General features: G+C 32.8%; 2 protein-coding genes and 1 long non-coding RNA gene across 7 annotated transcripts in view; 2 read left to right on the top strand and 1 right to left on the bottom strand.

Moving 5' to 3' along the window:
• The window catches only part of LOC122712982 (tubby-related protein 4), a 38,425-nt gene extending 29,272 nt beyond the window's left edge, over positions 1-9,153 (top strand). The window contains exons 5-16 of one of the 3 annotated variants that reach the window (XM_043933088.1): positions 98-263; positions 885-1,153; positions 1,372-1,460; positions 1,565-1,699; positions 2,247-2,646; positions 3,006-3,183; positions 3,439-5,020; positions 5,181-5,294; positions 5,361-5,583; positions 5,696-5,875; positions 5,947-6,068; positions 6,168-9,153. In XM_043933088.1, the coding sequence (XP_043789023.1) occupies positions 98-263; positions 885-1,153; positions 1,372-1,460; positions 1,565-1,699; positions 2,247-2,646; positions 3,006-3,183; positions 3,439-5,020; positions 5,181-5,294; positions 5,361-5,583; positions 5,696-5,875; positions 5,947-6,063 (3,453 nt within the window). In that variant the 3' untranslated portion in view covers positions 6,064-6,068; positions 6,168-9,153. Of the gene's footprint in view, positions 1-97; positions 264-884; positions 1,154-1,371; positions 1,461-1,564; positions 1,700-2,246; positions 2,647-3,005; positions 3,184-3,438; positions 5,021-5,180; positions 5,295-5,360; positions 5,584-5,695; positions 5,876-5,946; positions 6,099-6,167 lie in introns of all 3 variants that reach the window. The other 2 variants (XM_043933087.1, XM_043933086.1) reach the window with 2 other exon arrangements.
• LOC122712985 lies at positions 2,429-3,570 on the bottom strand. The gene is made up of 4 exons (XR_006346440.1): positions 3,452-3,570; positions 2,798-2,846; positions 2,642-2,721; positions 2,429-2,557 (listed from the first exon to the last, which is right to left on the bottom strand). It is a non-coding gene; the product is annotated as an uncharacterized LOC122712985 (long non-coding RNA).
• A 737-nt stretch (positions 9,154-9,890) lies between the features above and the next one.
• LOC122712882 (sphingosine-1-phosphate lyase) lies at positions 9,891-12,911 on the top strand. Of its 3 annotated transcripts, none has more exons than XM_043932879.1 (9): positions 9,891-9,971; positions 10,544-10,694; positions 10,770-10,985; positions 11,067-11,275; positions 11,365-11,601; positions 11,677-11,886; positions 11,970-12,208; positions 12,310-12,577; positions 12,658-12,911. In XM_043932879.1, exons 2-9 carry the CDS (start codon positions 10,553-10,555, stop codon positions 12,784-12,786), a joined length of 1,650 nt encoding a protein of 549 aa, XP_043788814.1. In that variant the 5' UTR covers positions 9,891-9,971; positions 10,544-10,552; the 3' UTR covers positions 12,787-12,911. The 3 variants fall into 3 exon arrangements, with proteins under 3 accessions (XP_043788814.1, XP_043788813.1, XP_043788812.1); XM_043932878.1 differs by lacking the exon at positions 9,891-9,971 and adding an exon at positions 10,339-10,419; XM_043932877.1 differs by lacking the exon at positions 9,891-9,971 and adding an exon at positions 10,345-10,385.
• The last annotated feature ends 14,375 nt before the right edge of the window (positions 12,912-27,286 follow it).

Here is a 27,286-nt window from a genome sequence, read left to right as displayed (position 1 = left end):
TCGTGAAAAACATTAAAAAATCGCAAAGAATCGTAATACACATTAGATTGGATTTATTCTTTTTTTTTTTTTTTAATTTAAAAATTCGTATCAACAGGTTTATTTTGGAACAACGGCTGGACAATTAATAGTAATGGATGTTCACGGGGCGATGGTATCCGAGGTTCAATTGGCGGCCGGTGTCACTTCGATGGCATGGAGCGCTGAAAAGTTCACCATGGAAGAAGGGGACGACGATTTAACGAACGATAGGTCTCATAAAGGTATTTTTGTAAAAAATTTTCTGTAAAAAATATTTATTATACCATTTTATTAGCCTCCCATGTGCGAAATGTTGCATTGAAACGAGCCATAATAACAATATATTATTTAAATATTTGTGTACGTATTTAATCACATATATAAAACTTGGATTTATTATTTCTGGATGGAAATCACACGTTCGTTCGAAGTCTCATGAATTTTCGGTGAAAAGTACTTTTGTTTGGAAGGAAATAAAGAATTACGAGGAAGCAAACTTTTTTTTTAAGATTTTGGAGAAATAGAAGCGATAACAATTTTCCCCTGCTAAATCTCTGAATTTTGCAATTCGTTCCGCGCAAACCTTCTGTATTATTCATTCAAATTGTTCGTCGCAGAGACGGTTGCTCACGAGCTTGATTTGGAAATTCTACCCACAATCTCGTATTTCCTCTTTTCAGCCTAAAATCTACATGAAATACATTGAATTTACAATTGAATTTTTTAATAAATGTTACTCGAGGGTTAGAAGCGAGGATTCTAATCTTTTTTCTTATTGTCCTTTTTAAAAAAAAAGAAAAAAATTATCCTCCTTTTATCTCCTTAAATATCGATGAAACAACGAAGGAATCACGTGTTCCCAGACGATCGAAATTACGTGCTAGCCGTTTGTCTGGCCGATGGGAATATAGTTATGCTGCGTTCATTCGACGACGTCTCGCCAATCACGATACGTACAAATCTGAAGGCTCCCCTGCACGCGGAATGGAGCAATTCGAGAAAATTGTTGGCCATAGCAGGGACGAAGGATTCGGATAACGGTCAAGGCAGCCCTCACGAGTACGCGAATGTTTTAAAATTTTATTCGGTCACCGGCACGCTTGTCTACACCGCTGCGATACCGTACACGCAAGTAAGTGGAACATAACCTCTCTTTCTAGACCACCAGCCTTCGGTTATCGAAATTACTTTTTCTCTCGTAAAAATTTCCCCTCACGGCTGACTTTTCGCCGAGTTAGATCACTCGTTTGTTGATATAATCGAGAGATTATATTTAATTTCATTAAAATTTCATTAAAAAAAAGAAAGAAACGTAAAGAAATTTCCTCGATTGACGTTTATCGTTGTCAGTGTCCAGTATCGGCGCTCACGTGGGGTCACAACGACAGACGACTTTTCGTGGCGACCGGTGCACGCGTTCACGCCGCATGGGTGTCAAGGTAATAGATGAAACTGTTCGTTTCATCATCTTTTTTTTAATTCTAAACTAGAAGTTAACTCGTACTAAAGTGTTTGATGTATATACGATATATACGTTCTGCAGACGAGTAGGTTCGCTGCAATTGTTGTCTCGTTTAGCTGTGAGAGCATCTTTGACGAGGGAATCGAGCGTTCAGCAACTTCCATTGCCGCCGAGATTAAGAGCGTCGGTGGCAGCCCTCTTCGCCAGTACAATAAGGTAGCAAAATCACTTAATCCACGATTATATATCGATATGCATACAGAAGTGGATATTGGATAGTGTTTCGGACACTTTTTCACAAAAAATTTTGTAACATGATGAATTCAATGGTTGGAGTCACGTATCACAATTCAATATCTTGGAGAAACCTTTTGATACTTTTCTTCTTTGGCTCATCATTTGTCGATCCACTTTACAAATATAAAACATTGTTCGAGCAGAATTGTAAAATATTTTATAATCTAATTACAGAAACCTTTTGATACCTTTCTTCTTTGGCTCATCATTTGTCAATCTACTTTACAAACATGAAACATTGTTCGAGCAGAATTGTAAAATATTTTATAATCTAATTACAGAAACCTTTTGATACTTTTCTTCTTTGGCTCATCATTTGTCGATCTACTTTACAAACATAAAACATTGTTCGAGCAGAATTAAAATATTTTATGTAAATATTTTATGTGTAAAATATTTTATAATCTAATTACAATCAATAAAGAGCGTTAATTTTTTTAAAATTCAGTTCTTGCTTGCTTTGTAGATGTTCCGTGCCAGAACCAAGGGAACTGAGACGTTTCGTGTCTCGTCCACCTCCAGGGGGTGGAAGATTGCACTGCACCATGCTCAGACACGCCGTGGAACCGGTACCATGTTATACGTTGTATCTGGAATATCTAGGTGGCCTGGTGCCTCTGCTGAAAGGCAGAAGAACGAGCAAAATCAGGCCAGAATTTGTGATATTCGACCCACAAAGTCAGGACACCCTTCAAGTGGTGGAAGATACGTCGCAGTGTCCCTCGTTCAGCGATGGATCCGATACGGAAAGGGACACGGCCGACCTGTGCGGATCGCCTAGAAACAAAAGGAAAAACAGAAGAAAAAGGGAAGAAAAAACGAACGACGATTCCGACGATCTCACTTACGTGGACACCTTACCTGAGGTAAATACATTTGAACATCCTTATAATTAATCAATAAAGAGCAACACCTGTTTCGCATATTAATTCTCTCGAATGCTAAAAAAAAAATAAAAGACATTTTTCTTCTTCTTCTTCTTTCTCTTCTTATTTCTAAAATTAAGATTGACGTTACCTTGTTTCGTATTCCTTCCCTCCTCGTTTTTTTACGACGAGCAATCTTTCTGAAAACGTCACGGATAACGATTTAAGAGGCTACGATACAAACCCGGCCAATAAGAAATTGCGTGATGTAGCAAAGTTTAACGAGCCCTTTGAGCCTTAAGGTATTGCAAAAGTCAAGTCGCGTGACCAACAGTGTCGCAAGACGTATCTGTTTGCAGCACGCGAGATTGGTCGAAGTAACGTCTAATATCTGGGGCACGAAATTCAAGTTTCACGGGCTGGCTGATTCGGTGCCCGCCAACTTGGGTCAGGTTACTTATCGAACATCGTTGTTGCATTTGCAACCGCGACAAATGACTCTGGTGATGACGGAATTACGGGATGACGTGCCTGCAGGTATATTTCCGCGATCACGAACGGAAAAAAAAAAAGAAAAAAAAGAAATGCAGCCGTTGCAATTTGAAGCTTGCTTTCCCAAAAGGGGAACTTTCCGGCTAACTTCGTTCCCAAGGATCGTTCAACGTCGTCGAGAAAAATAAAATCTCTCTTTCGAAGACAAATTACATTTATACTCGAGTTAGACTCAAGTTGTAACGGTTGCGTGGAGAAGTTGGTCGACCTCGAAACTCAATCGATTCGCTTGCTCCTCAGGTCCGGATCCTACCTTCAATCCCAATCTGTTCTCCGAGGACGAGGAGGAATCGTTCCAGGAATTTCAAGCCGCCTCGAGGACGACGTCCGAGGCTCAACCACCTCCCATAGCGCCCATGACGCCCCGTAACGCGCGCCTCAACTCCAATCGTCCAAAATCTCAAATTTCCAATCAATTCATGCCCGCCGAACCTTTGCCCGCCACTCTGTCCAGGGTCGAGAACTTCGAGAACGAGTTAACCTACGTGGACCTGCAAGAATTCGAGAATCTGAGAACCGCGGACGGTTTGAGAACCGGCAACACTTACAGAACACCGCCCAGGCACAATCCGCCGAGATGTTGCGACGTGCCTGCACTTCAGTCCCCGAAAAACGCGGTCGCGCCCACGCAAACTATTATAGCGACCTCGAACACGGGCACGGATTACTCGAATAACATTCAGAGAATGAAAACCGCGCTCGCCGATCAACCGGGACTGGTCTCGAAGAAGGAGCACGAGAACAACAAGTTGAATCAGATTTCTCAGGACGATAATAAAGCAGTTCTGACATCCTGCCCGTCGACCATCATTCCAATGCACAATGGCCAAGCGTCGAACACGGAAGCGTCGAGCAGTCATGGATGTTCTCAGGGATCCATCGTGAACGGTTTGTCCTGCAGCAGTCCTCAATCGCAGATATTTCTCAACGGGTTGCACGGTATTGCCTGTTCGAGCAACGGAATCCAGGGTAAAAATAATCACAACGTAAACAACTCGAGCATCGGCCAACCGTCTTCTAATAACGGTCCGTTCAATAAAAATGGCATACACTTGTCCAGCAATCATTCGCCGGCCTGTTCTTATCAGTTTCCAGAGAACATCGATCAATGTATCGGGCAAACATGTGCGTATTGTAGCACGAAGCTCAAAGATCCGAAATCTCACGAGCTGTGCGGCAAAACGAACAACACCGGCCAATCGAGCAGTTCCGTCGCGACTGTTAGTCGAGTCGACGAGATGCGTTTCATCGACGAGGAATCCCGCGGAGAGGCGGAATCTTTCGACCAATCGCGAGGAGTCCATAGAACACAAACAGTGGTCAGTATCGGCCCACTTTGCGTGAACGACTCTATAGTTAGAAGTTGCAGTGTCGGTTATTTGGACATGGTGGATGCGCAATTGGTTCCATGCGATATCGCTTTGAAGATGCTTAGAAAGGAGGCACCTAACAAAAGATTGGTCCTGGTTTCGAGGAAGACGAAGAGGAGAAAAAAGAACAAGACCCAACAAGAGATCGGACAGCAAACGTCCAAGTCGCCCAGGCTTCGTAACTGTGGCAAATCTAAGAGTCTCGATTCCAGTGACATATTTCCAGCTAACGAGCAAATAGCCTTGCCACCTAAGCTGCCTGAACACGCTGAAGAAGCAACGGGTGCAATGAATCTCGAGACTGTCGAAGACAAAAGTAACGAGTCTTTGGAAAAATCACCAGACGCGACAGAGATTCTCGATGAATCTGCTAAGCTTATTACAGGTTCCGTTGTGGTTATGTCTGCCGAGATTAAGCCAAATCGATTGAAAAGTTGTAATTCGCCCGTTAGGTAAGTTGATAAATGATGATTATGTATGTTTTAAACCAGTGATTCTCAATCTGTGATCCATAAGGTCAATTTTCTGAGAGGTTATTCTTATTCGTATTTAACTTTGTGTAATTCACCCTATATTTTTATTATCTCTCTCTAATTTATATTATCGTTTCAGAGGATCTAGCCCGAGTGGTTCATTAGCATCGTCTCTGGACGGTCTTGCAGCTCGGCTTCGAGATTTCGACGAAAGTCATTCTTTGCCGCCACCATCGCCTCGTCCATCCACTAGGTAATAATTATTAATCGTATAAATTATTCGACGAATCAATCGTTCATTGATGGTTAACATTTTTAGATTACCTAGAAGTTCTCCCAGTAGTCCAGCACCATCGAAAAAAGGTAAAAGGCCAGCATCTGCCTCGCCGATTAGAAGAAGACTTTTATCGAGTCCTCTGTTAAGTAGAAAACCGCGAAAAAGTCGAGGCGAAAGTTCAGACGAGGAAGGACTCTTGCAAGATGACTCGTCGACCAATTACAGAGATCTCGAAACGTTCCAAAAAGCACAGTTGCGACAGAAGGTTAGATTAGAAGAAAGAAAAGTAATAATTAACACGTTATTTTCTATGTAAAAGATGTGTGAAAGAGACAATAATCTAATTTAATCTAAATCATTTTAATTACGACGTATAGTTGAAGCAGAAAGGAGGAGGGATATGTGGCCATAAATCAGAAGCAGTGAGGCGAGAGCTTGTGATGCATAATAAAGCACCAATGTGGAATGAATCCAGTCAAGTATATCAACTTGATTTTGGTGGTAGAGTGACACAGGAAAGCGCTAAAAACTTCCAAATAGAATTTAAAGGAAGGCAGGTGTGTGCAGAAATAATCTCTTTCAGAAACTATTAATCGAATATCGTGTAATTGTTTCAATTTTCTTCTAGGTAATGCAATTCGGAAGGATAGATGGAAACGCCTACACATTGGATTTCCAATATCCCTTTAGCGCTTTGCAGGCATTTGCCGTTGCCTTGGCCAATGTTACACAACGGCTCAAGTAATAATCGTTAGTCTTCGATAATTCGTTTGGTACAATGTATATGTCAATTACTTTGTCTTTTAATAACTGATTCCACACATTTAATAAAAAATATTAATTTTTCAGGTTTATGTGAAATTGAGAAAAACGAAGAATGTTACTCAGAATGTATCTTGTAATTATATAAATTATTCGTCCAAACTAAAATAAAAGAAGAGATGAAAAATAGAAGGCTAAATCTATGATAACACGCTACACATATAGTAAAGGAGAAGAACGAAAAACACTTTTAAATACAGCTTTCGAATAAAAATAGAGCCACATGTCTTTCTATTATTAATATTATCGACGGGCTAGAATAAATCATTAAATAAACGAACAAGCGTTCAGCCAGCCTCGATACAGAGATCAAAGTTGAAGAAAACACATGGTCTTGCTTGTGGCAAATAAAAATATATTTGAAAAGAAACAAAAAAGAAGAAAAAAAAAAAAAAGAAAAGAAGAAGAACTGAAAAAAGAAAAAAATGAAGATCTTAGCCTCTCAATCAATGCCTTCAAACTAATGTAACACGATGATACGTCAGTTCGCAAGGATCAGTTTTTAGCGAGCGAATAGTTGAGAGCGATTTGAATTTGAGCGGAACAATGATTTTGTGGCAAGGAATCGTGGTAAAAAAGAAAAAAGAAAAAAGAAAAAAAAAAAGATTTTGTTGAAATGCTTCTTCGTCGTACCGTCCAAAATATTTCGTTTCTCCCAACTTCGAGCGCTCATTTTTGTATAGTTTATGCGACACGTTGAAGTCTAGTAATGCTGTTGAAAGTTCACCTCGTTCATTTTTGCGGTCCGCCGAGTGTATTCGAATTTTATATACATATATATTGACGGACTCGCATAATCGCGCGAGCGTTTCATGTTGTTCGATTAAATGTTTCTTAAGGCATATTACAAAATGAAAAAAAAAAAAAAAAAGAAGAAAAAATGAAGAATTAACGCTAAATGATATAACGTCCGGCCTGTGTTCGTCCTCGTCGAAGCAGGACAGACAAAGGAGGCAAAATGAATAAAAAATAGGATAAAATAAAAGAATGTAACCAAATGGTGCAAAAAGGAAAAGTATTTGTCTGTATGCTAGTGTGTGTACGCATCAAATTAACTGTCGTCTGTACTTAATCCATGGTCGTTGTATTTCATTCGCCTAATTGTAAGTAACAAGAAAAAGAAGGAAGAGAAAAATATCGATTTCAGGCCTACACAAGAAGCGCTTAAGGGATATAGTTATTTTTTCGTCGAGTCGAAATTTTGAGAGTGGGGCGCCTGAAACGATCGCAAACGAGGTCAAACTATGTAAGAACGCGATTATAACTTTTGTTGTCTAGCTATACATAGAAAGACCAAGTTTAAAAGTGTATTTATTAAAATATGACACAAATTGCAAAGTCATATAACGCTTGATAACGAATATGTATAAGAAATGACGCTTTAGAAACATTTAATTTCTCATAAAATGTGATGCGTCTTATACTGGCTGTAACCCTATTTTTTGCAAACATATACATACGATCAATTTTAATAATTGCGAATGTAATTTATATCGTTCGTCTTTTAGAATCGATCCTTTTTTTCGATAATGTTTACAGTTATTAAATCAGGCCGCCCCGTACTCACGAGTTAGCGATAAATATACAAATATTTATGCCACACGTATTGACAGTAATCATCGGTATATAAAGCTGCTAGATTGTATGGTTGGTTTGATTTTTAGACAATTTATATGTTGAATTATCTATCGCCACCAGTAGTAGATAGCACGTTATAACTACTTACATGATATATTATCAGCGACAAACGGTTTTTGGTTGATACTGTTGCATTCGTGCCGTAAAAAAAACTTGCAGGATATACATAAATATAATGATACGCATAGCGTCTGTACAAGAAAATTTTATTTCGAATTTGTATAGAAGTAACGAACATCTGAAAAAAAAAAAAACGACGCACATTTATAAACAACGTAATCGATCAATCGAATTATGAATAATAATGTCGATGTCCTTTTGAAATTTTTTCATGAGTTCGTGCGTAGTTAAAGAAATGTTTTGTACCGGAAATCGTTGCAAAGTTTCTTTCGTTCGTATTTTATTTAAGAAACTGTTCTAGAAAAACAGGAAAATAATAAGAAAAAACAAAACATATGGAGTAAATAAAAAAATTAAGACAATGTTACGATAACAGTTTCACAATAGCTAACTTTTCATACTTGCACGAACTTTTGATATCAAGAAAAGAATTGCATCAATGTGATCCAGTTATTTTTAATATGTATGCGTCTTTATTACATCCGCCGAACAAGACGGACTTGAGTCACGCGATATAGGTTATGTTTACAATGACGAGTCAATCCACCAAATACCTATTTTTTTTTTGGGCATCCGTTATATAAACGTTATAAAACGATTGATCATCGATAGATATATTAAATAAAAATCTACTGAAAGAAAAAAACAAACTGTTACAATTTGGATCATTGGATCTTCAGAATGCTTCTTTGACGATGAATAGTGCCTATGCATATGTAAATCGAATGAAACGACCTATGAAAGTAATGTATCGAATCTAAAACAGGAACATTACTCGTCGAAAGTTTCTCGATACTTTATTATTGTATAACAATTGTTATTTTAACATTATAGATTCACATAAGCTGTCGTTTGTAGTTACGCATAATATAATTATACACGCGCCATAGTCGTGACTGAGTTCCAAAATGTTCGGCCTAGCTCAACAAGTCAGATTTACTATTTGTTATATTTGTTAATTCAGATGAGAATCCCTATGTTTTTCGTTGACATGTTTCTTTTATGAGCATAATATTGTGATTATGCTTATTGATATATTATTATAAAAATGCTGTCACGTATAAAATCTTGTGACTGAATAATATACATTGACTAAAGACACGATTTTACATTGTAATGAGAATCGTATCAGTATTGTTTCTGTTTCTCGTATAATGAAGTTGTTGATTTATCGTCTTAGCGCTGAATGATCATTCTGTATATGTGCAATGCAATTTTGTTACCGAATACATTGATGATTATCAAACATTTGTAAATAAAGAATGAAATTCTACACGATAATATTACTATTAATTCCTTATATTTTCATTATGTAACAATAATAATGGGGGGAAAAAAGAATATTAAAACGATTATTTGAACCCATTTTTTAAAATAAGTATAAATAAAAAAATAAAGATAAGTGGAAAAAGAACAAAAATATAGTAAAAATATTGAAATCAGTATCATTTTCATGCCACAAGTACTCGATACATAAATATAAAATTAAAATAGTTATAGAAGGATAAAATAGGATAAGAATTAACTATCAACGTCATCTTTCGAATACAAAAAACATATTTTCAAAAATAAGATGTTTCTAAAAACTCCTCAGAGATAACGCTAGATCTAAATTCTTATTCTACTTTATCTTATTTTTGAAAAGATATAATATCTTCGATAACTAAAAGATGGCATTTAAAGTTAATTCTTATCTCTACTATCCTTTTATTATTATTATTATCTCTTATGATTTATTTATTTAGCATTTTGGAAATGATGATTTCATAATTTTTATTTTATCTCTTCTGTCTTTCTTGTCTTCACTATTTGCTGTTCTTTCTTTTTATTATATGATCATATAAATAAGAAGAATATCAATTGAATATTCATTCATTTTTTTTAAGACTATAATATTAATTTTTAATATAAAAAATATATAATAAATATATTATATTCTCGATCGTATAATATATCTTTAGAACAACTCACAAAAAATATTATTAAAGAAAGATTCGGAGCTGCCATCTGTTAATAGCCGTTTTTATATAAAAATCATTTCGCTGGATTATTATATTACACACGTCTGAGATTGTAAGTATTTGCTAAATGATAAAGTTTATGATGATAGTTATTTAGTTTTTTAAATTATCTATTGATATTATAATTATAATATATATTTCATCATTCACAATATTAAAGTTTACAATTTTTCATACAGCATTAATGAGTATATATATATTTATATTTCTCTTTAATATTTTACTATAAATTAAAATAGTTAAAAATTATAATATGTATTTAAGGATTCAAATATTTTTTTAAAATAAATCAATTTTCAATATTAAAAATAAGAAACGATATTAATAATAATAATAATAATAATTATATGAACAAGTGATTAGTAATAGAATAAATAAAATTATATAATAAAGAAAAAAAATAGCTGAGTGAGGAAAGAAAGATAGAAGAGAACAAAGAGAAGAAGATAAGAACAAAAGATTGAATGTATGTGTGAATCTGTAAATTAAAAAATATAAAAGTATGAAAATTAAAAATAATTTTGTAATTAGAAAATTAGATATGTGTATATCAAGTTTATTAATTAAATTTATTTGATATAAAATAAAAATAATATGCAATATAAATAATGAATTTTTTTTTAGATAAATAACATGTACACTCTTGGCCTTAATAGTGTGAAACAATTGATTAATAGTTACTTTAGAAGCAAAGAACCATGGCAAATAGTAGCTATAACAAGTACAACTATCCTTACTTCAATTTGGCTATGGAATTTTATTTTTCAAGATGAAAGTATGATTGTTATGATTTATAATATATAGAAATAATAATGTAAAAACTTTTAATAAATTAAAAGTTATTTTTTAGGTCTTACAGAAAGAGCAAAGAAAAAATTATTTAATTTAATGCATTTTATACCTGCTATTAGAAATAAAATTGATCAAGAATTAGATAATATTAATCAGATATTTGAAAAAGAAACTTTACAAAGATTAAAAAAAGTTCCTTTTGTTGTAAAACTTCCAGAGAAAGGCTTGAAACCAGAAGAAGTATTAGAAAGAGTAAAACAATGTGTTCAATTAGGTAAAAGATAATAAAAGAATAGAACAAAACATTAGATAATATATATATGTATATGTCATCTATATATATATCTCCATTTAGGTGATTACAATTGGAAAGATGGTAAAGTATCTGGAGCTATATACAGAGTTGATACTAATCTCTTACAATTAATGGGAGATATTTATAGCATTGCGTCATACACAAATCCATTACATCCCGATGTTTTTCCTGGTATATGCAAGATGGAAGCAGAAGTAGTTAAAATAGCTTGCAATTTGTTCCATGGGGATAATGCTTCTTGTGGTACTGTAAGTTGTTTTCATCCTTAAACATTAATAATAATAAATATGCAAAATAAAATAAATACAAAATTTAAAATATAATAAGATGTTTTCAGATGACTAGTGGTGGTACAGAATCAATTTTATTGGCATGTAAAACGTACAGAGATTATGCAAGACATGTAAAAGGTATAAAAAATCCTGAAATAATAATGCCAGTAACAGCACATTCTGCTTTTGATAAAGCTGCTCAGTACTTAAAACTTAAAGTACGTTCCGTACCTGTTAATCCACATAATTATACCGTTTGTATTAAATCTATGGAAAAAGCTATTACAAGAAATACAATAATGGTAAGAAAATCATTTTTAGGATTAGGATTCCAATGAATATATTAGAATATATTAGAATTAATATAGCTATAATAGTTAATAGGTTCAGCACCAAATTTTCCATATGGAACAATGGATAATATTCAAGCAATCTCTGACTTAGGAGTAAAGTACAACATCCCTGTTCATGTTGATGCTTGTCTTGGTGGGTTTTTAATATGTTTTATGAAAGATGCAGGCTTTGATATATCACCTTTTGATTTCAAACTTCCTGGAGTCACAAGTATATCAGCTGATACACATAAAGTATATAAATAATATTTAAACTATTGTACAGTATATTTCTAATTATTTTATTAATAATACAAGTTTATTTTTATATTTTTTAGTATGCTTATGCTCCAAAAGGTTCTTCACTTATTCTTTATAAAAATAAGAAGATAAGACATTATCAATATACCATAACTACTGATTGGCCTGGTGGTATTTATGGCTCTCCAACTGTAAGTGGTTCAAGAGCTGGTGGAGTCATAGCATCATGTTGGGCCACATTAATGTATTTTGGTTATAATGAATATTTAGAATCAACAAAAAAAATTATAAAAACTACCAGATATATTGAACAGAGGTATATATTTTAAATTTTTATCAGAAATTTCATATATATATAATTAAATATATATAATAAAATCATATATATATAATAATCAAATATTGAAATTTTTATAGATTGAGAAAATTAAAAGGAATTTTTATTTTTGGTACACCTGCTACATCAGTTATTGCATTAGGATCAAATGATTTTCATATTTATAAACTTTCTGAAGCTTTAAATGCAAAAGGATGGAATTTAAATACACTTCAATTTCCTTGCGGTGTACATCTTTGTGTTACATATGTCCATACACAGTCAGGTGTAGCAGATCAATTTTTAAATGACGTTGAAACTGAATTAGTAGAAATTTTAAAAAATCCAGAAACTCCTATTGAAGGAAAGGTATATATAAAACAATTCAATAAATCAAATAAAATTATTATAAAAGTTCTATGTTGTAAATAATAAATATTCTTTTTCAGTTTGCAATTTATGGTATGAGCCAGAGTATACCAGATAGAAGTATCGTTGGTGATTTTGCAAAATGTTTCTTAGATTCCATGTATTTTACACCTGAAAATCAATCAATTAGCAATGGTCCAAGTATTTAAAGTGATTGGATTATTATAATAATTTTCATAAAGTTAAATATAAGTTTACAGATAAAACAATAAGAAATTAAGACAAAAAAAAAAAATGATAGATTGATTTAGGAATTTTTTACAATTTTTTTACAATTACAAGATTTAATTATTAAAAAATTGAATTTAATAGATATTGTGTTACACATTGAAGAGAAATTTAATAATTATAAATGAAATAATTGAAACATATATTTTATATGATACAATATATTTTTAACTATTTAAATATACACATTTATAGTACAAAACTTTATTCTAATCAAAATATATTTTTTTTAACAATATTTTTACATATTTTATATATATATGTATGTATACATATATATATTTGTTAATATCATGGATTTATAATAAATACAATTACATTATTTGATATTTCTTATAAAATAACATTTAAGAATATTTATCTACTATAAATTTTAGATATTTTTATTATGTTAATTCCAATATTAAATATGTAAAATGTACTAAATCAACTCAATCATAGTATTACTATTTAAAAAACTGTATAATTTGATGCAATGCATTTCTGGTAATGAAATTATTGAAAATAAAGAATTCAAATAATATATTTAATCATTTTATTTTTTTTCTATAAATGTTTAGTTAATATTTTTGTTATTTTATTATTTTCTATTATAGTTTATTTTATTTATTATCTTTTCTGATTTTCTAGAAATTGAAATTTCTATTAAAAATTTAGAAGAATTTAGAGTTACTTCTAGAAAAATATAATTAAAAAAAGAAATAAAAAAATATATACGTAATAGTTTACCAAGAATTAAATTAGAGAAACTAAATTTAAATTAATATTAGTGACGCCATTTTGTGTTTCAATCATCGAAGCTTTGACTTGTTAGTAGCATAACAGAATGTGCAAGGAGATGTTTAAAGCATTTCCATTTGAAGACGTACGTGGAAAATTTAATTATTTCTTATGTGCAAAATTTAACTTTAAAATATTATTCTCTTTCATAGTTTCATGAACAATTTTTATTTACAATTATATTTACAATTATACTATTGTTTAAATAAATAAATTGTTTATTATTCGATCACGGAATAAAAATCAAGACACTGTCTATGATAATCGTTAATAAATAATTAATAGAAAAGAATTTTACATTAAAATTAATAAAAGAAACTTGTCTGAAATTCTAGCTACAAGATTCGAGCTTGAAAGTGCCGAAATTTTTAATAAAACACAAGTAATTAATGAATTTTTTTATATGGCATTTTCAAAATGGCGGGAATGTTCTCTATCTTTCTCGCACAATGTTGTTCTCCTTCTCTATGCTTCGAATACCTCCTTGCATGTTATGTTATGCTAATAATAAATCGGAGCTTCGGGAATCCAAACGGGAGATGGCGTTAGTATCGGATACTTTTTGATCGCTATCTAACTTATCGACTTATGTAAATACTTTTATGCATAAGTAATTTACATATAAAATTTTTAAAGAAAAAAATATATATATATATAAAAATATTATTTATCATCAAAAAATTTAAACTGCAGATTATTTGTACATATATGTATATATACAAACATGATAAAAACTTATACTTTTAATACGTAAAAATTACTTTCATTATTTAACAACGTTATAACGCGAAACATTACAAATATTTAATTATCGAATTTTCTTGAATTAAATATATTTACAACGGTATAACGATTTGTATCACTTGATCCAAGCTTAAAAAAAAATTTGAAAAAAAGTCAATGGAATAAAAAATTGAACCGCTGCATCACGTTCATAAGATATGAATATATGCCTCGGTATGAAGACAATTTTATCGAACCCTTGGGACTGGTTATGAGGGCAAATACCAACACGATCTTTTGAATATTACGGGCCATTTTTATTCCTTATACCTCTTGCAACCTGCTTGAACGAAACTTTTCCTCGAATACAATTTGTGCGTTTTTTAAAAAATAATCGTTTCATACAATTTTGCAAATTTTTTTTTCATTTTTTTCTATTTTTCAATATCAACATTTTTACAAAATAATTTTTGGATTGAAAGAATCGAAAGTGCGAACTATATATACCTTGAATAAACGAAACAGAGATTAATTACACGTGACGAAAGGATGGATAGTGTTGGCACAGTTTTGCCAAGGAAATTCCGGTTTACATACATAAATAATTACGTACACAAAGGAGGGCACGAACGAACGGAGAGTCAATCAATTTACGAATCAATTCCCGTATATGAATATTTTCAGCAAGAGCTCAAGAATCCTTGCGGTGTGTCCAAAAAAAAAAAAAAAAAAAAAAAAATAGCAAAAATCGACAGATTGCTACGAACGTTCCTTCTGGAGTGATGCCAATTTCTTCGAGAATATTGGGCAGGGAAATTTAAATGTTGACGCATAAAATATTCGAGGAGGAGATAATCCGACAATTAAACGTCTCTTTATTATTTTCAATTTCCAAAATATAATAGCAAAATTAATTTGTAATTGAATATACTCGTATAAATTATCAAAATTTCGCGAAAATGTACTTTAAAATGTACTTTAACGGTCATATGAAGTATCGACAAATATGGAAAAGTTTCGTGATTTAAAGTACGATTTCAAACTTTAAATTTCGAACGAAATATCTTTTAACGTTTTAAAATCCTATTTTAAGATAGATGATTAAAAATCGTTGGTTACGAAAAATAATCATTGGTTGAACCAATTTCTACCTTCAAAGGAGTTAAACGAAATAACTTCAATAATCGTGAAATATATACAAATATATATCTCAAGAGCAAAACGAGAACGAGCGGTTGGTAACAATTGCGTGCATGTGTGCACGAGTAATCGCGGATTACGTATTTCTCTCGATGATATTACATAGTATCGGTCAAAAGCTCGATAATTCATGATTGAAACTTCCTCCTGCCAATTCGGTTATCGTTATAATCGGGGTATCCGGCACAAAGACGGCAGATTCGATATGTTGATTCAACCATCCAGCCAACAGTTTTCCTGTCACGTACGACCTTTCGATTAAGTTAATTATTTTGCAAGAGAAGGCCGTTTCCTATCATCATTGCCGATTATTCCGACTCGCATAAATATATATATATATATATATGTATAGAAATTGAGACACGTGTTTCAATTTTATCTAACTATTTATATATATATATATATGTATAAGTGTAAGTGCAAATTGAAAATATTCGAGCGTTTGAAGGTGTAACGAGGGAAGAAAGAAGGCGAAAGAAAGGAAAATTTCGATTACGGAGACGATAGGAGGAAATTAACGTTCGATTAACGTGATATTGGAAGGAAGGAGCGTCGAAACGATTCTTCTAAATGAAAGCGAAACTTTCATAATTTACGGTTCGTCGATCGGAGGAGGAGGGGGAGGGGGGGGATAAAAGGGGGGGAGATATTGATTCGATATTATCTCGAGTGACGATATTAATTGACCAACTTTTAACATAACATCCCAAATTGATTCAAATTAATTGGCGTGCCATCGATCACGTTGCCCCTTATTTGCTTTCATTCGATACGTTTACGATCGTGATATGATGATAATAAACCGATAACGTTAGATATGTATTTTTAATAAATTAATTCGTTTCTTCGTTGAAAGTTTCGTGTTGGAGAGTATTTAATTTTTTTTCTTTCTTCCTTTTCTCCAAAAATTGTATACAAATATAAATTGAGTCGGGAGATCGAAGAAGAAGTATCGATTTCGATTTCATTGTTTTCTTTTGTTGTATTTTATTAATATTCGAGTTTGTAATAATAATAATAATAGTCAAGTTTCTATTGTCTCTATTAGATAATGCAATTCCTTTTTATATTTCCTCTGTCGTAAAGAGGCCCATTATCTTTATCTCTAATTTCATTTGCACAGAAAAATTTATTACATCTTAATCGATTAACTTTATTTCGTCACTTCTTTAGAAATATTCGATTGCCTGAAAAAAGATAGATCGATCGAATTAACGTATCATTGGCGTGTGATTAACGTTCGCATTTCTTTTCACGATTTTTATTTTTTATTTCTTTTTTTTTTTTTTTATTATTGATTGAGGAAAGAGAAGAATCGATTTCTCGATCTCTCGAGCGAGAAAATTCAAGTTCGTGACCGGAATTTAGTCGAAAAGCTTGCGAGAGACACACGAAAGAAACGTGAAAGGGAAGAAAAAGTGGTGTTGGTCACCTTGCGATCCGTTAACTCGACGCGTTCGAAAATGGAAGTGACGTAAGCAATTAACGAAAAACCCGGTGGTGAAACGGCTGAATTATTTCCGTGGAAAAATTATTTTCCTCGATCGGATCGCTTGTTATCGATAAGAAGAAGAAGAAGAAGAAGAGGAGGAGGAGGAAGAAGTAAATAAAAATATAGCGCGTCGAGAGTTTTTTTGTTTTTTTATTTTTTTTTCACACGTTTTGTTTTCACTTTTCGCGCGATAAAAATCCATTTATAATATTGTAATAAGATCCATGTAATTTTATAATAAAAATCTATATTATAATCATAAAAATCCCATTCGTGGGGAAGAAGGGATAGATGCGAGGATGGTGAACGAAGGTTTCTAATTAATTCATAAATCCTCTTGAAATTAAATCAAGGATTTCGATCGATCAGGTTTCATCGATTCTTGAAAGCTTGTTGATATCGAAACATCGAGCATATTGCGTTTTATTTTTCGACTATATCGCAAATACTTGTTTTTGTAAATATTAAACAACAGGGAGGGAAATTTAATAAATAAATTTTCGGTTATTGGCAATTTTTCTTTTTTACGAAGATTTTTTTTTATAGTAATCCTTTGTAATAATTCTTCGAATTATTCTTCGAACTATTGATTCGCGTAATGATCTCGACCTCATCGTGAATCATTTTAATTACATTTTGATGAAATTCTGATAATTTAAATAATTGTAATATATACTCGAATATGGAATATTCATAGATTATTAATATTTGCCGTTCACAAATCCGATGATGAAACTAATTTATACCAAAGAGTATATAATATCGTTGAAAATCGTTGATACCGTAGAAATCTTGGATCTCGTTTTTAATCGAGTATATAGTTAAAAGTATTATTATAACATTCATTTATATAAATGATAAAACAAATAAAAATTGCTAGCTTTTTCCACAATCATGGNAAGAGTATATAATATCGTTGAAAATCGTTGATACCGTAGAAATCTTGGATCTCGTTTTTAATCGAGTATATAGTTAAAAGTATTATTATAACATTCATTTACTCGCGATAAAAACAAATAAAAATTGCTAGCTTTTTCCACAATCATGATGGAGATGGACAACAACGAAGAGACGAAAAAACCCTCTCCCCTCCCCTCCCTCCCATCTATGCCTTTTCCTTTGATGTAACGGAGAAAAGAAAACCAACCGACTCGATCATCTCTATTCTCCACTGTCTTCTATCGTAATTTCTATTCCTCAACTTTTTTTTAAATTGTAATCCTTCCGCTTCAAAACGCGGAATCATCCGATCTTCGAATCTAATTTTCGTACAAGATCCCTCTCTAATCTCGTTCTCCCACCTTCAGAACAGAGGAAAGAAATTGAATTTCTTTTGATTAAAAAAAAAAGAAAAGTTCCGTCCTAACGATCAAGAAGGGGGAGACGGAAAGCGATGGAAAATGAAAAAAAAAGAAAAAGTCTGCTTCTAACGAAGAAAAGGAGGGAGAGCGATGGAAAACGAAAAAAAAGAGAAAAGAAAAAGAAAAATTCGATCCTTGTTCCTAATGATTGAGAAGAGGAGGAAAGAAAGTGATGGAAAACGAAAAAAGAAAAAAAGAGAAAAGAAAAAGAAAAATTCAATTCTTATTCTTAACGATTAAGAAGAGGAGGAAGGAAAATGATGGAAAACGAAAAAAGAAAAGAAGAGAAAAGAAAAAAAAAATTCGATCCTTGTTCCTAACGATCGAAAAGAAGATAGGAGAAGAAAGAGCGATGGAAAAAAAAAAGAAAAATTCGATTCTTGTTCCTAACGATCGAGAAAAGAAGGAGGGAGAGTAATGGAAAACGAAAAAAGAAAAGAAAAGAAAAAGAAAAAATCGATCATTACTCTTAATGATCGAGAAGAGATTAGGAGAAAGAAGAGCGATGGAAAAAAAAAAAGAAAAAAAGAAAAATTCGATTCTTGTTCCTAACGATCGAGAAAAGAAGGAGAAAGAGCGATGGAAAAAAAAAAGAAAAAAAGAAAAATTCGATCCTTGTTCCTAACGATCGAGAAGGGAGTGGGAGGAGGGAGAGCGATGGAAAAAAAAAGAAAGAAAGAAAAATTCGATTCTTGTTCCTAACGATCGAGAAAAGAAGGAGAAAGAGCGATGGAAAAAAAAAAGAAAAAAAGAAAAATTCGATCCTTGTTCCTAACGATCGAGAAGGGGGTGGGAGGAGGAAGAGCGATGGAAAACAAAAAAAGAAAAGAAAAGAAAAAGAAAAAATCGATCATTATTGCTAACGATTGAGAAGAAGTTAGGAGGAGGAAAAGCGATGGAAAAAAAAAGAAAAAAAGAAAAATTCGATCCTTGTTCCTAACGATCGAGAAGGGGGGAACGATGGAAAACGAAAAAAGAAAAGAAAAAGAAAAATTCGATTCTTGTTCCTAACAATCAAAAAAAAGAGAAGGGAGAATGAAAACGAAAAAAAAAAAAAAAATTCCATCCTTATTCCTAACGATCGAGAAAAGGAGGAGGGAGAGCGATGGAAAAAAGAAAAATTCGATCCTTGTTCCTAACGATCGAGAAGGGTGAGCGGGAGGAGGGAGAGCGATGGAAAGAAAAGAAAAAAGAAGAAAGGAAGGAAGGAAAGAAAGCGTGGTGCGGTTGAAGAAGAAATTGGCAGGCGGTACGCGTGGGTTCACGGATAGACGGGCAGAGTAGGTTAGCATCTCGAGTCCGCGCTCTGCGTCCGAGCGTCGCGACGCGAATGCCGCGAGATACTTTGGCCAGTATCGTGCAAGCGCGCGTCCCGTGCCGATCGTGCGATATCGCGTGATTCGCTCGTGAATCGATCTCTCGAACACCCTCGCCTCGTCCCTCGCACGTATCCATATTCGCATTCGGTGAGTCTTCCGCCTTTCGAGAAAGAGAGAGAGAGAGAGAGAGAGAGATAAGAGAAATATAGAAAAACAAAAATTCGATCATGGATGGCACAACCACTACCTATGGAAAAGTGTCCATTCGCGTTAACGTCCATTAACGACGTTGTGACGTTGATTCAGTTTTCAAAGTTTCGCTCTGCGCCCCCCCCTCGTTTAAGAGCATTCCTTCCTCCCTTCCCCTCCCCCTCCCCTCCTCCACTCTCTCCCGCCCGAGATCGACCAACACAGTCGATAAACTAATTAAATCTCTCGAATGTTTCGCGGTTAATAAAATGCCTCTACTCTCCTCGAGCTCGAGGCTACGAGGCTACGACGTGCACGGTTTCGAACAGTTTTTAAATCGTGTTAACAACGCGTACGACAATACGACGCTCGATCTTCCTCTCGACAAATCCTCTTTCTTTTTTAAACTCATAGTGAAACATTGTGAAAATGTACGAGTATACGGACTCGAAGGGGATATTTTGGAATTAATTTCGAGGCTGTCGAAAGTGATTTGAATTGACGTTACGACGTTCATCGCTTCACCAATCGAATCTTTATCCCGAGTGTGCCTCCTTCTCCTTCTTCTTTTCTCTTCCAATCATATTTATATTATACAAATTGTACGCGACGAAAAAAGTCTCCACAACCGTGTTCAAGAGATCCAGACAAAATATTCGTCTTTTTGAAAATGTTGACGAATCTTTATTTTGTGTAATATTCTATCCAGGTATTGAATTTGAACGATTAAATTTTCGTGAAGTTCTAAATAAGAGGATAATTATTCTCGATTATTTTCATCACCTCGAATACACCTCGTTCCAGAGATGTATTTTTAAATTGAATTCAATTGAATTTCTTTCGCGACTATATGAAAATTATGAAAATTATCGTAGAATTTCGATGATCGATCGATAATTACTGAGAGGGAATTGATCAAAGATCAATCATCAAAGAGGAGATCGTCTGTGATTTCTCTTTACAAGTCAAAAGTCTTTAGTTTCGAGGTTTATTATTAACATTGTTTCCTCTCCTTCTTCCCTTCCCTCTCTTAAGAGTTGCGTTACGAAAGAAGAGGGTGGAAATTTTGCTCTCAACTGGTCTCTAGAGGTAGAACCGGGTGGAGAGAACTAATTTCGAGGAAATTTGAAAGAGTGCAATCTGGCGGAGGGGGCCAGGTTTTGTGAGAACGTTAAATGAAGATATTCAACCCGTGGCGAATCGTCGATCACAGGACGATCTATAAACTCATCTAGCGCACGCTTCCGCGTAATTGGGTCGAATCAAATTTTCGGCGTGCCCCTCCCCCCAATGGTTTGCAAATGCTTCGCAAATTAATGGTGTAAAATGCGTTTTACATCAAGTGAAATATATATATATATGTGTATATATGGTGGACGTCTATCGTTAATATTTGGAAGGATATTCGAAACTGCGTCAAAGAATCTTAGCTATTCTATCCAGGTATTGAATTAAATTTTCGTGAAATAAGAGAATAATTATTCTCGATTCGAATCGATTATTTTACCTCGAATACACCTCGTTCCAGGGATTTTTAAAAATTTAAATTCAATTGGTTCGATTTTTCCTTCTATGCGGCTTTCCATGCGGTTCGCGATTAATCGCTAATCATGGCGATCGATTGTGAACCGTCTTGGTAATCCAGGGAGATAAATAGATAGGTTTGGAAACATTTCGCGTGATGGAAATCGGGGACATTTGAGAGAAGCCGGATAGGACGTTTCCTATAATGAAAATTGACAGTGCGTGTCGAGGCGAGAATTTCGACGGTTATATATCCGTAATTATACGATTTATGAACGCATTTGATATATATATATATGTATATATTTAATAACGTGCTCGAATTGACGTAATTTAATCTTCTTCGATTGTTGTAATCGCGCTTGATTCGCGTTGGAATTTAATAAAAGAGATTATTTTTTGATAACGCGTGTTATTGAGTAAAAAAAAGAAAGAATAATATTATTATTATATTTTCACTTCGTCCGAAAGAAAAAGTGATCGACAATATTTGCAATGTGCTTTATTCGGCTCATCTTGGATAAATAATCAAAAATTCAAAAGTTCAAAAAGAGCTGTGTGTTTCCGTATCCTGTTCGATAGAATTGGGTATTAACTCGTTGAGAAAGTAATTAGAATTAAAAATTTCGAATAAAGTTAAGTAAGTTATATAAAATGCTTGAATAACATTTATTCGTAGCTATATGCAGTTGATTCGTTTTTTCATATAACTTGGAGAATTATTATTATATTTCGAACGATAAATTACATGAAGTAACTTTATTCGTAACATCTACTATTAAAATTTCCCCATCAGTGGCGGTCGAATGAGAAATCCAGACGAATCCAGAACGAGTGAAATAGAGCCGAACGGAGGTCCGAAGGGATGGGAAGTGAAAATTGATGCCCACCGTAATGTACACCCGAGTTCGGCGGAATTAAGTCGATTTAAAGGGAACCGATCGCGTTAATATCCTTTCCACTTACCTCAATCCCTCCACGCCAACTTCTGTTTACGTTAATTGAAATCCTCGGTGTAACGCTGGAAAAGTGCATTTTTTTCCAAGATAGAGAGTAAAAATTTTCTCGTCCAAATCCATTTGAAAGGTGGAGGAAAGCGTGCCGTTCGAGTGAGTTTTTGATTCGTCCCGATATCTCGATCGGTTGCCGAGATACAACGATTCGAAGTGTTCGTAGCATTAACTACGAAAATTATGAATGGATCCGCGGTGACCTATATTTTTTCCCCAGAAATGCGTACTACGTTTTTTTCCACGAATCGCGTCTCGAGTTTGGGTCAGTGAACAACGAGGCGCGAGCGAGAGATCCGAGTAAGTAAAGAGAAGGAAAATAGTAAACGATCAAAAATTACCATTTCCTTTGCACGACGATATCTCGGAAACCGGAACTCGTATCGGGATGAATGAAAAAGCGTTTCAAAGAGGAAGGTTCCGCGCTTCCAATGACCTCTCGTTCATCGACCGGAAGTCGCTATCTTCCAAGTTACGGCGATTCAAAGTTTTCCTAATTTTAATAGAATCTAGTTGGATTTAAGATAAACATCAAAATTACTTTTTCTTTGCACGACGATATCTCGGAAATCGAAAGTCATATCGAAATGAATGAAAAAGAGTTTTAAAGGGGAAGGTTCTGCGCTTCCAATGATCTCTTATTTATCGACCGGAAGTCGCTATCCTCGAAGTTACAGCGATTCAAAGTTTTCCTAATTTTAATAGGACCTAGTTGGATTTAAAATAAACGATTAAAATTACTTTTTCTTTGCACGACGATATCTCGGAAATCGAAAGTCATATCGAAATGAATGAAAAAGAGTTTTAAAGGGGAAAGTTGTGCGCTTCCAATGATCTTTTATTTATCGACCGGAAGTGGCTATCTTCGGAGTTACAGCAGTTCAAAGTTTCCCTAATTTTTCTGATTCTTTTTTTAAATAGTATCTTAAAGTAATTTGCGGAAAGTTAAAAGTTATTTTATTATTTTATTACTTTTCGTTTCGTAATAACCCTCTCCAATTGTGAATCGATCTTCGAGTGGTTGAAAATTTCGAGATCAGCGAACGACGAAGTAGAAATAAATCGATGCAACTGCGTCGCAATTTTATTATGCAAAAAAAAGGAGATGTGTTGACCGCATATATGCGAAGTATCATCGATCGATTGTCACGAGGCTCGTGTTTCGTATCTATTGTGAGACGAGATAAGGGCATCGCTGTACCGTCAATCGAGCTTCATAATCTACGCCACTGCTCGACGAAAATTTATTTTAACGAACAACCCTCGTAACGATGTCCCTCCTTCCTTGTGAAAGAACGAGTGAAACGAGAAATATGATTAATGAGCGGTGATAAAAATAACGATGTTTTTATCTGTTTAAAGAAATGAGACAGCTATTAACTATCGCGGAAGACAAAGGGGAAGTTAAATTTATTTCGGTACGGGGATGATTATTTTTTTATTCTTCAGTGTAATATTAGTATAATGGAAAATTGTTAATACTCAAGTTTTCATGCATATGTAAGTAGATATGTGTCTCGTTTATCCCTTTTGTGATTTTATTTCCTTTTCCCTTTTGTTCGACGATAAAAAATATACCGGTATGAAACGAAACGAGTATAAATGCACGATTTTCGCGGCAAAATTAGATCGACATTGCAACATAAATTCTAAGTTTACGTAAAATACTCTTACAACTATTTCGATATAACGAATATTTAGTTTACCATTCTTATATTTACAACTGTTTTTATATATATTGTATTCGTGATAAATGCAAAGTAAAAGTTTGTTGAACCTCGATTTTTTTTTTAATATTACACAACGATATTCATTTTTGTTTAATTAGTAAGTGAAAGTGGTACATAACAAAAACAATTCTTGATAATTTTTGCTTCGTGTTTAAAATCGTCAATTTTAAAGTTACATTCCAAATCGAAGAGATATTTTTCACCCTATATATAAATAAACAAAAATAAATTTCATTATAAATCACTTTGATTCACGAATATATTATTTTTCTATTATGTTAATATCCTTATATTTCGCCACCATTTGTACAAATTTTTAATAAAATTTTCGTAAATATTCTACTCGCGAAACATTGAAAAACGTTGAATTTTAAATTCAAATGAAATTCAACTGAAAAAAAAAAGTATACGCTTTTAAATAATAATATAAAGAAACATTTTAATGTTATAAATATATATATATATATATATACACGATCGTTATATTTTTATAAAGAACGTAAAACATTTTCTTGAATTCTCTCAATGTTTGTCTTTTTTAACGTCATACGGTATTTTACGATTTAATTTAATATAGCATAGAGAAGTAGCACAATTTCATCTGATATTGAGAAGATCAGATGAAATGTTACCATTGTGGGGATGAGATCAAACATATTTCCTTATATTTTCAGATTCATCCAAGGCTCTCACAATATTTATATATATATACACATATACTCTATCAAATTTTTCCCATGAGAATAATATCGTTATCTCCTTTTCAAACAGAAGAATCGCATAAATCTGCTTACCTTTCTTAATGATTCATATTTCGTTGCTTCGTTTAATCCAATTCCCCCAATTCTTTTACTGTTTATAAAGATATATGCACAGGAGGATGGAAATAGGAAGAATTGAAATAAATAAATGAAAGACGTGTAGAATAAGAACGAATAGAGTAGAAAGAAACAAGAAAGAACTTTTCAAAGAAGAATCGAAACGATTTATTGAAATCTTCGTCCATCTTTTACGAAACGTTCGTTTTTTTAATTGATAAATTTTTAACATCCCTTTTTCTTTTTTCATCTTTCCACAGTTCAGTTTATATTTATAATTTGCTATAATATATATATATTATATATTATATATAATATATATATTTTGCTATAATTATTTGCTGTTAATCTGATCGAGATATGTAGGATATCGTAAAATAGCCGATTACGATATTTTCACGTTTCGTTAATTTGTGCGCGATGATGGAATAGCTCTCTCCTTCTCCCTCCCTCCCTCTCTCTCTCTCTGCAAACAAGTACGTTCTGAATTGTTCCCAGTTTGTAGAATAGAGTTACGGCGTTTAATCGTTGATAGATGGTAATAGAATTTCGTTGAATGTAACCGTGGAGAGATACCGATGCGTAATTACGTTAATTCTGTGAATAGAGTTAATATGATGTTGCGATTACCGAGTAAACATTTGTCTTGCTTGATTCTTTATGATTCTATATTCTCGATGAAAATTTGAAGTTAAACAGATAAAACAAAATTGCAAGAGAATTTCACGAATACTCGAATATATTTTTCTATTATCTTCTATTATCTTCGTTTCGCGTCGATCGATTATTTTAAATATTCGAAAATCCGAATGGAAAGAATTCGATTTTCCTTTTCTTTTCACAAATAAGAAAAATACAGGAGATTTTGTTTAATCTCCTTTGGTATAATCAAATACGTGATTGAAAGGATCATTGATTTGAAATATTTGTCAATGGATACATTAAATTTTTATCCAACGAGATGCATAATTGGATAGGTATTTAATTTTCGAGTCGAATCAACCAGATTTTATTACCTGTTAATCATAATCGAATAAATTATTAATTAGCCATTAAAATTTCAACGCGTTGAATCAATATTTAAATCCATGTTAAATCTAGTGTCTAATTAATTTTGGCACTATTAACACTGTTTACTTCGGTTAAAGTTAGATGTAAATAACATCCTCAAACTCAATAATAAATTTTGATTACAATGATTAAGAATTGAGCGATAAAGTTTTCAAGAATAGCTATTAACGATCCATTCTGTTCACAGTGAACGATTAATTTTCGATATTATTTTGCAAAATAAACACACACACATCGATCACTGTGTGTTTATCATCAACGATTAATTTTCGACATTACTTTACGAAATACACATGGATCACTATTTATTATCGACGATTAATTTCACGATTTCACGATTTTTTTTTTGATATTATTTTACAAAATACACATACACATGGATCACTGTTTATCATCAACGATTAATTTCACGATTTCACGACTTTTTTTAATATTATTTTAGTTCTTTTATTTATTTATTTTTTAATATTATTATGGATCATTGTTTATTATCAACGATTAATTTTCGACATTACTTTACAAAACACACATGGATCATTATTTATTATCAACGATTAATTTCATGATTTCATGATTTTTTTTTTGATATTATTTTACAAAATACACATACATAGATCACTGTTTATTATCAGTGATTAATTTCATAATTTCACGATTTTTTTTTATAATATTTTACAAAATACACACACACACGGATCATTGTTTATTATCAACGATTAATTTTCGACATTATTTTACAAAACACACATGGATCACTATTTATTAATCAACGATTAATTTCACGATTTCACGTTTTTTTTTATTTTGCAAAATACACAAATACACATATATAGATCACTGTTTATTATCGACGATTAATTTCACGATTTCACGATTTTTTTATTTTGCAAAATACACAAATACACATATATAGATCACTGTTTATTATCAACGATTAATTTCACGATTTCACGATTTTTTTTGATATTATTTTACAAAATACGCACACATGGATCACTGTTTATTACCAGTGATTAATTTCACGATTTTTTTGTTATATTATTTTACAAAATACACGGATCACTGTTCATTATCAGTGATTAATTTCACGATTTTTTTGTTATATTATTTTACACATACGCACAGGATGGATATCAGGAACGAACGTTTATGAAATTATCCAACGATGATTCGTATCGATCGGTTAAACACGCGTTACGCACGT

The sequence above is a fragment of the Apis laboriosa genome, unplaced genomic scaffold, assembly GCF_014066325.1.
Source record: "Apis laboriosa isolate Shangri-la unplaced genomic scaffold, ASM1406632v1 scaffold21_cov150, whole genome shotgun sequence".
Taxonomy (NCBI): domain Eukaryota; kingdom Metazoa; phylum Arthropoda; class Insecta; order Hymenoptera; family Apidae; genus Apis; species Apis laboriosa.
The sequence above is the reverse complement of the archived record's forward strand: the minus strand, read 5'-3'. Positions and strand labels throughout refer to the sequence as shown.

Coding starts and splice junctions, on each gene's coding strand:
- LOC122712882 (XM_043932879.1), top strand. CDS start 10,553: ATGTACACTCTTGGCCTTAATAGTGTGAAACAATTGATTAATAGTTAC. Junction 11,602..11,676: donor TTACAAGAAATACAATAATG/GTAAGAAAATCA, acceptor TAGCTATAATAG/TTAATAGGTTCAGCACCAAA. Junction 12,209..12,309: donor ACCAGATATATTGAACAGAG/GTATATATTTTA, acceptor AAATTTTTATAG/ATTGAGAAAATTAAAAGGAA.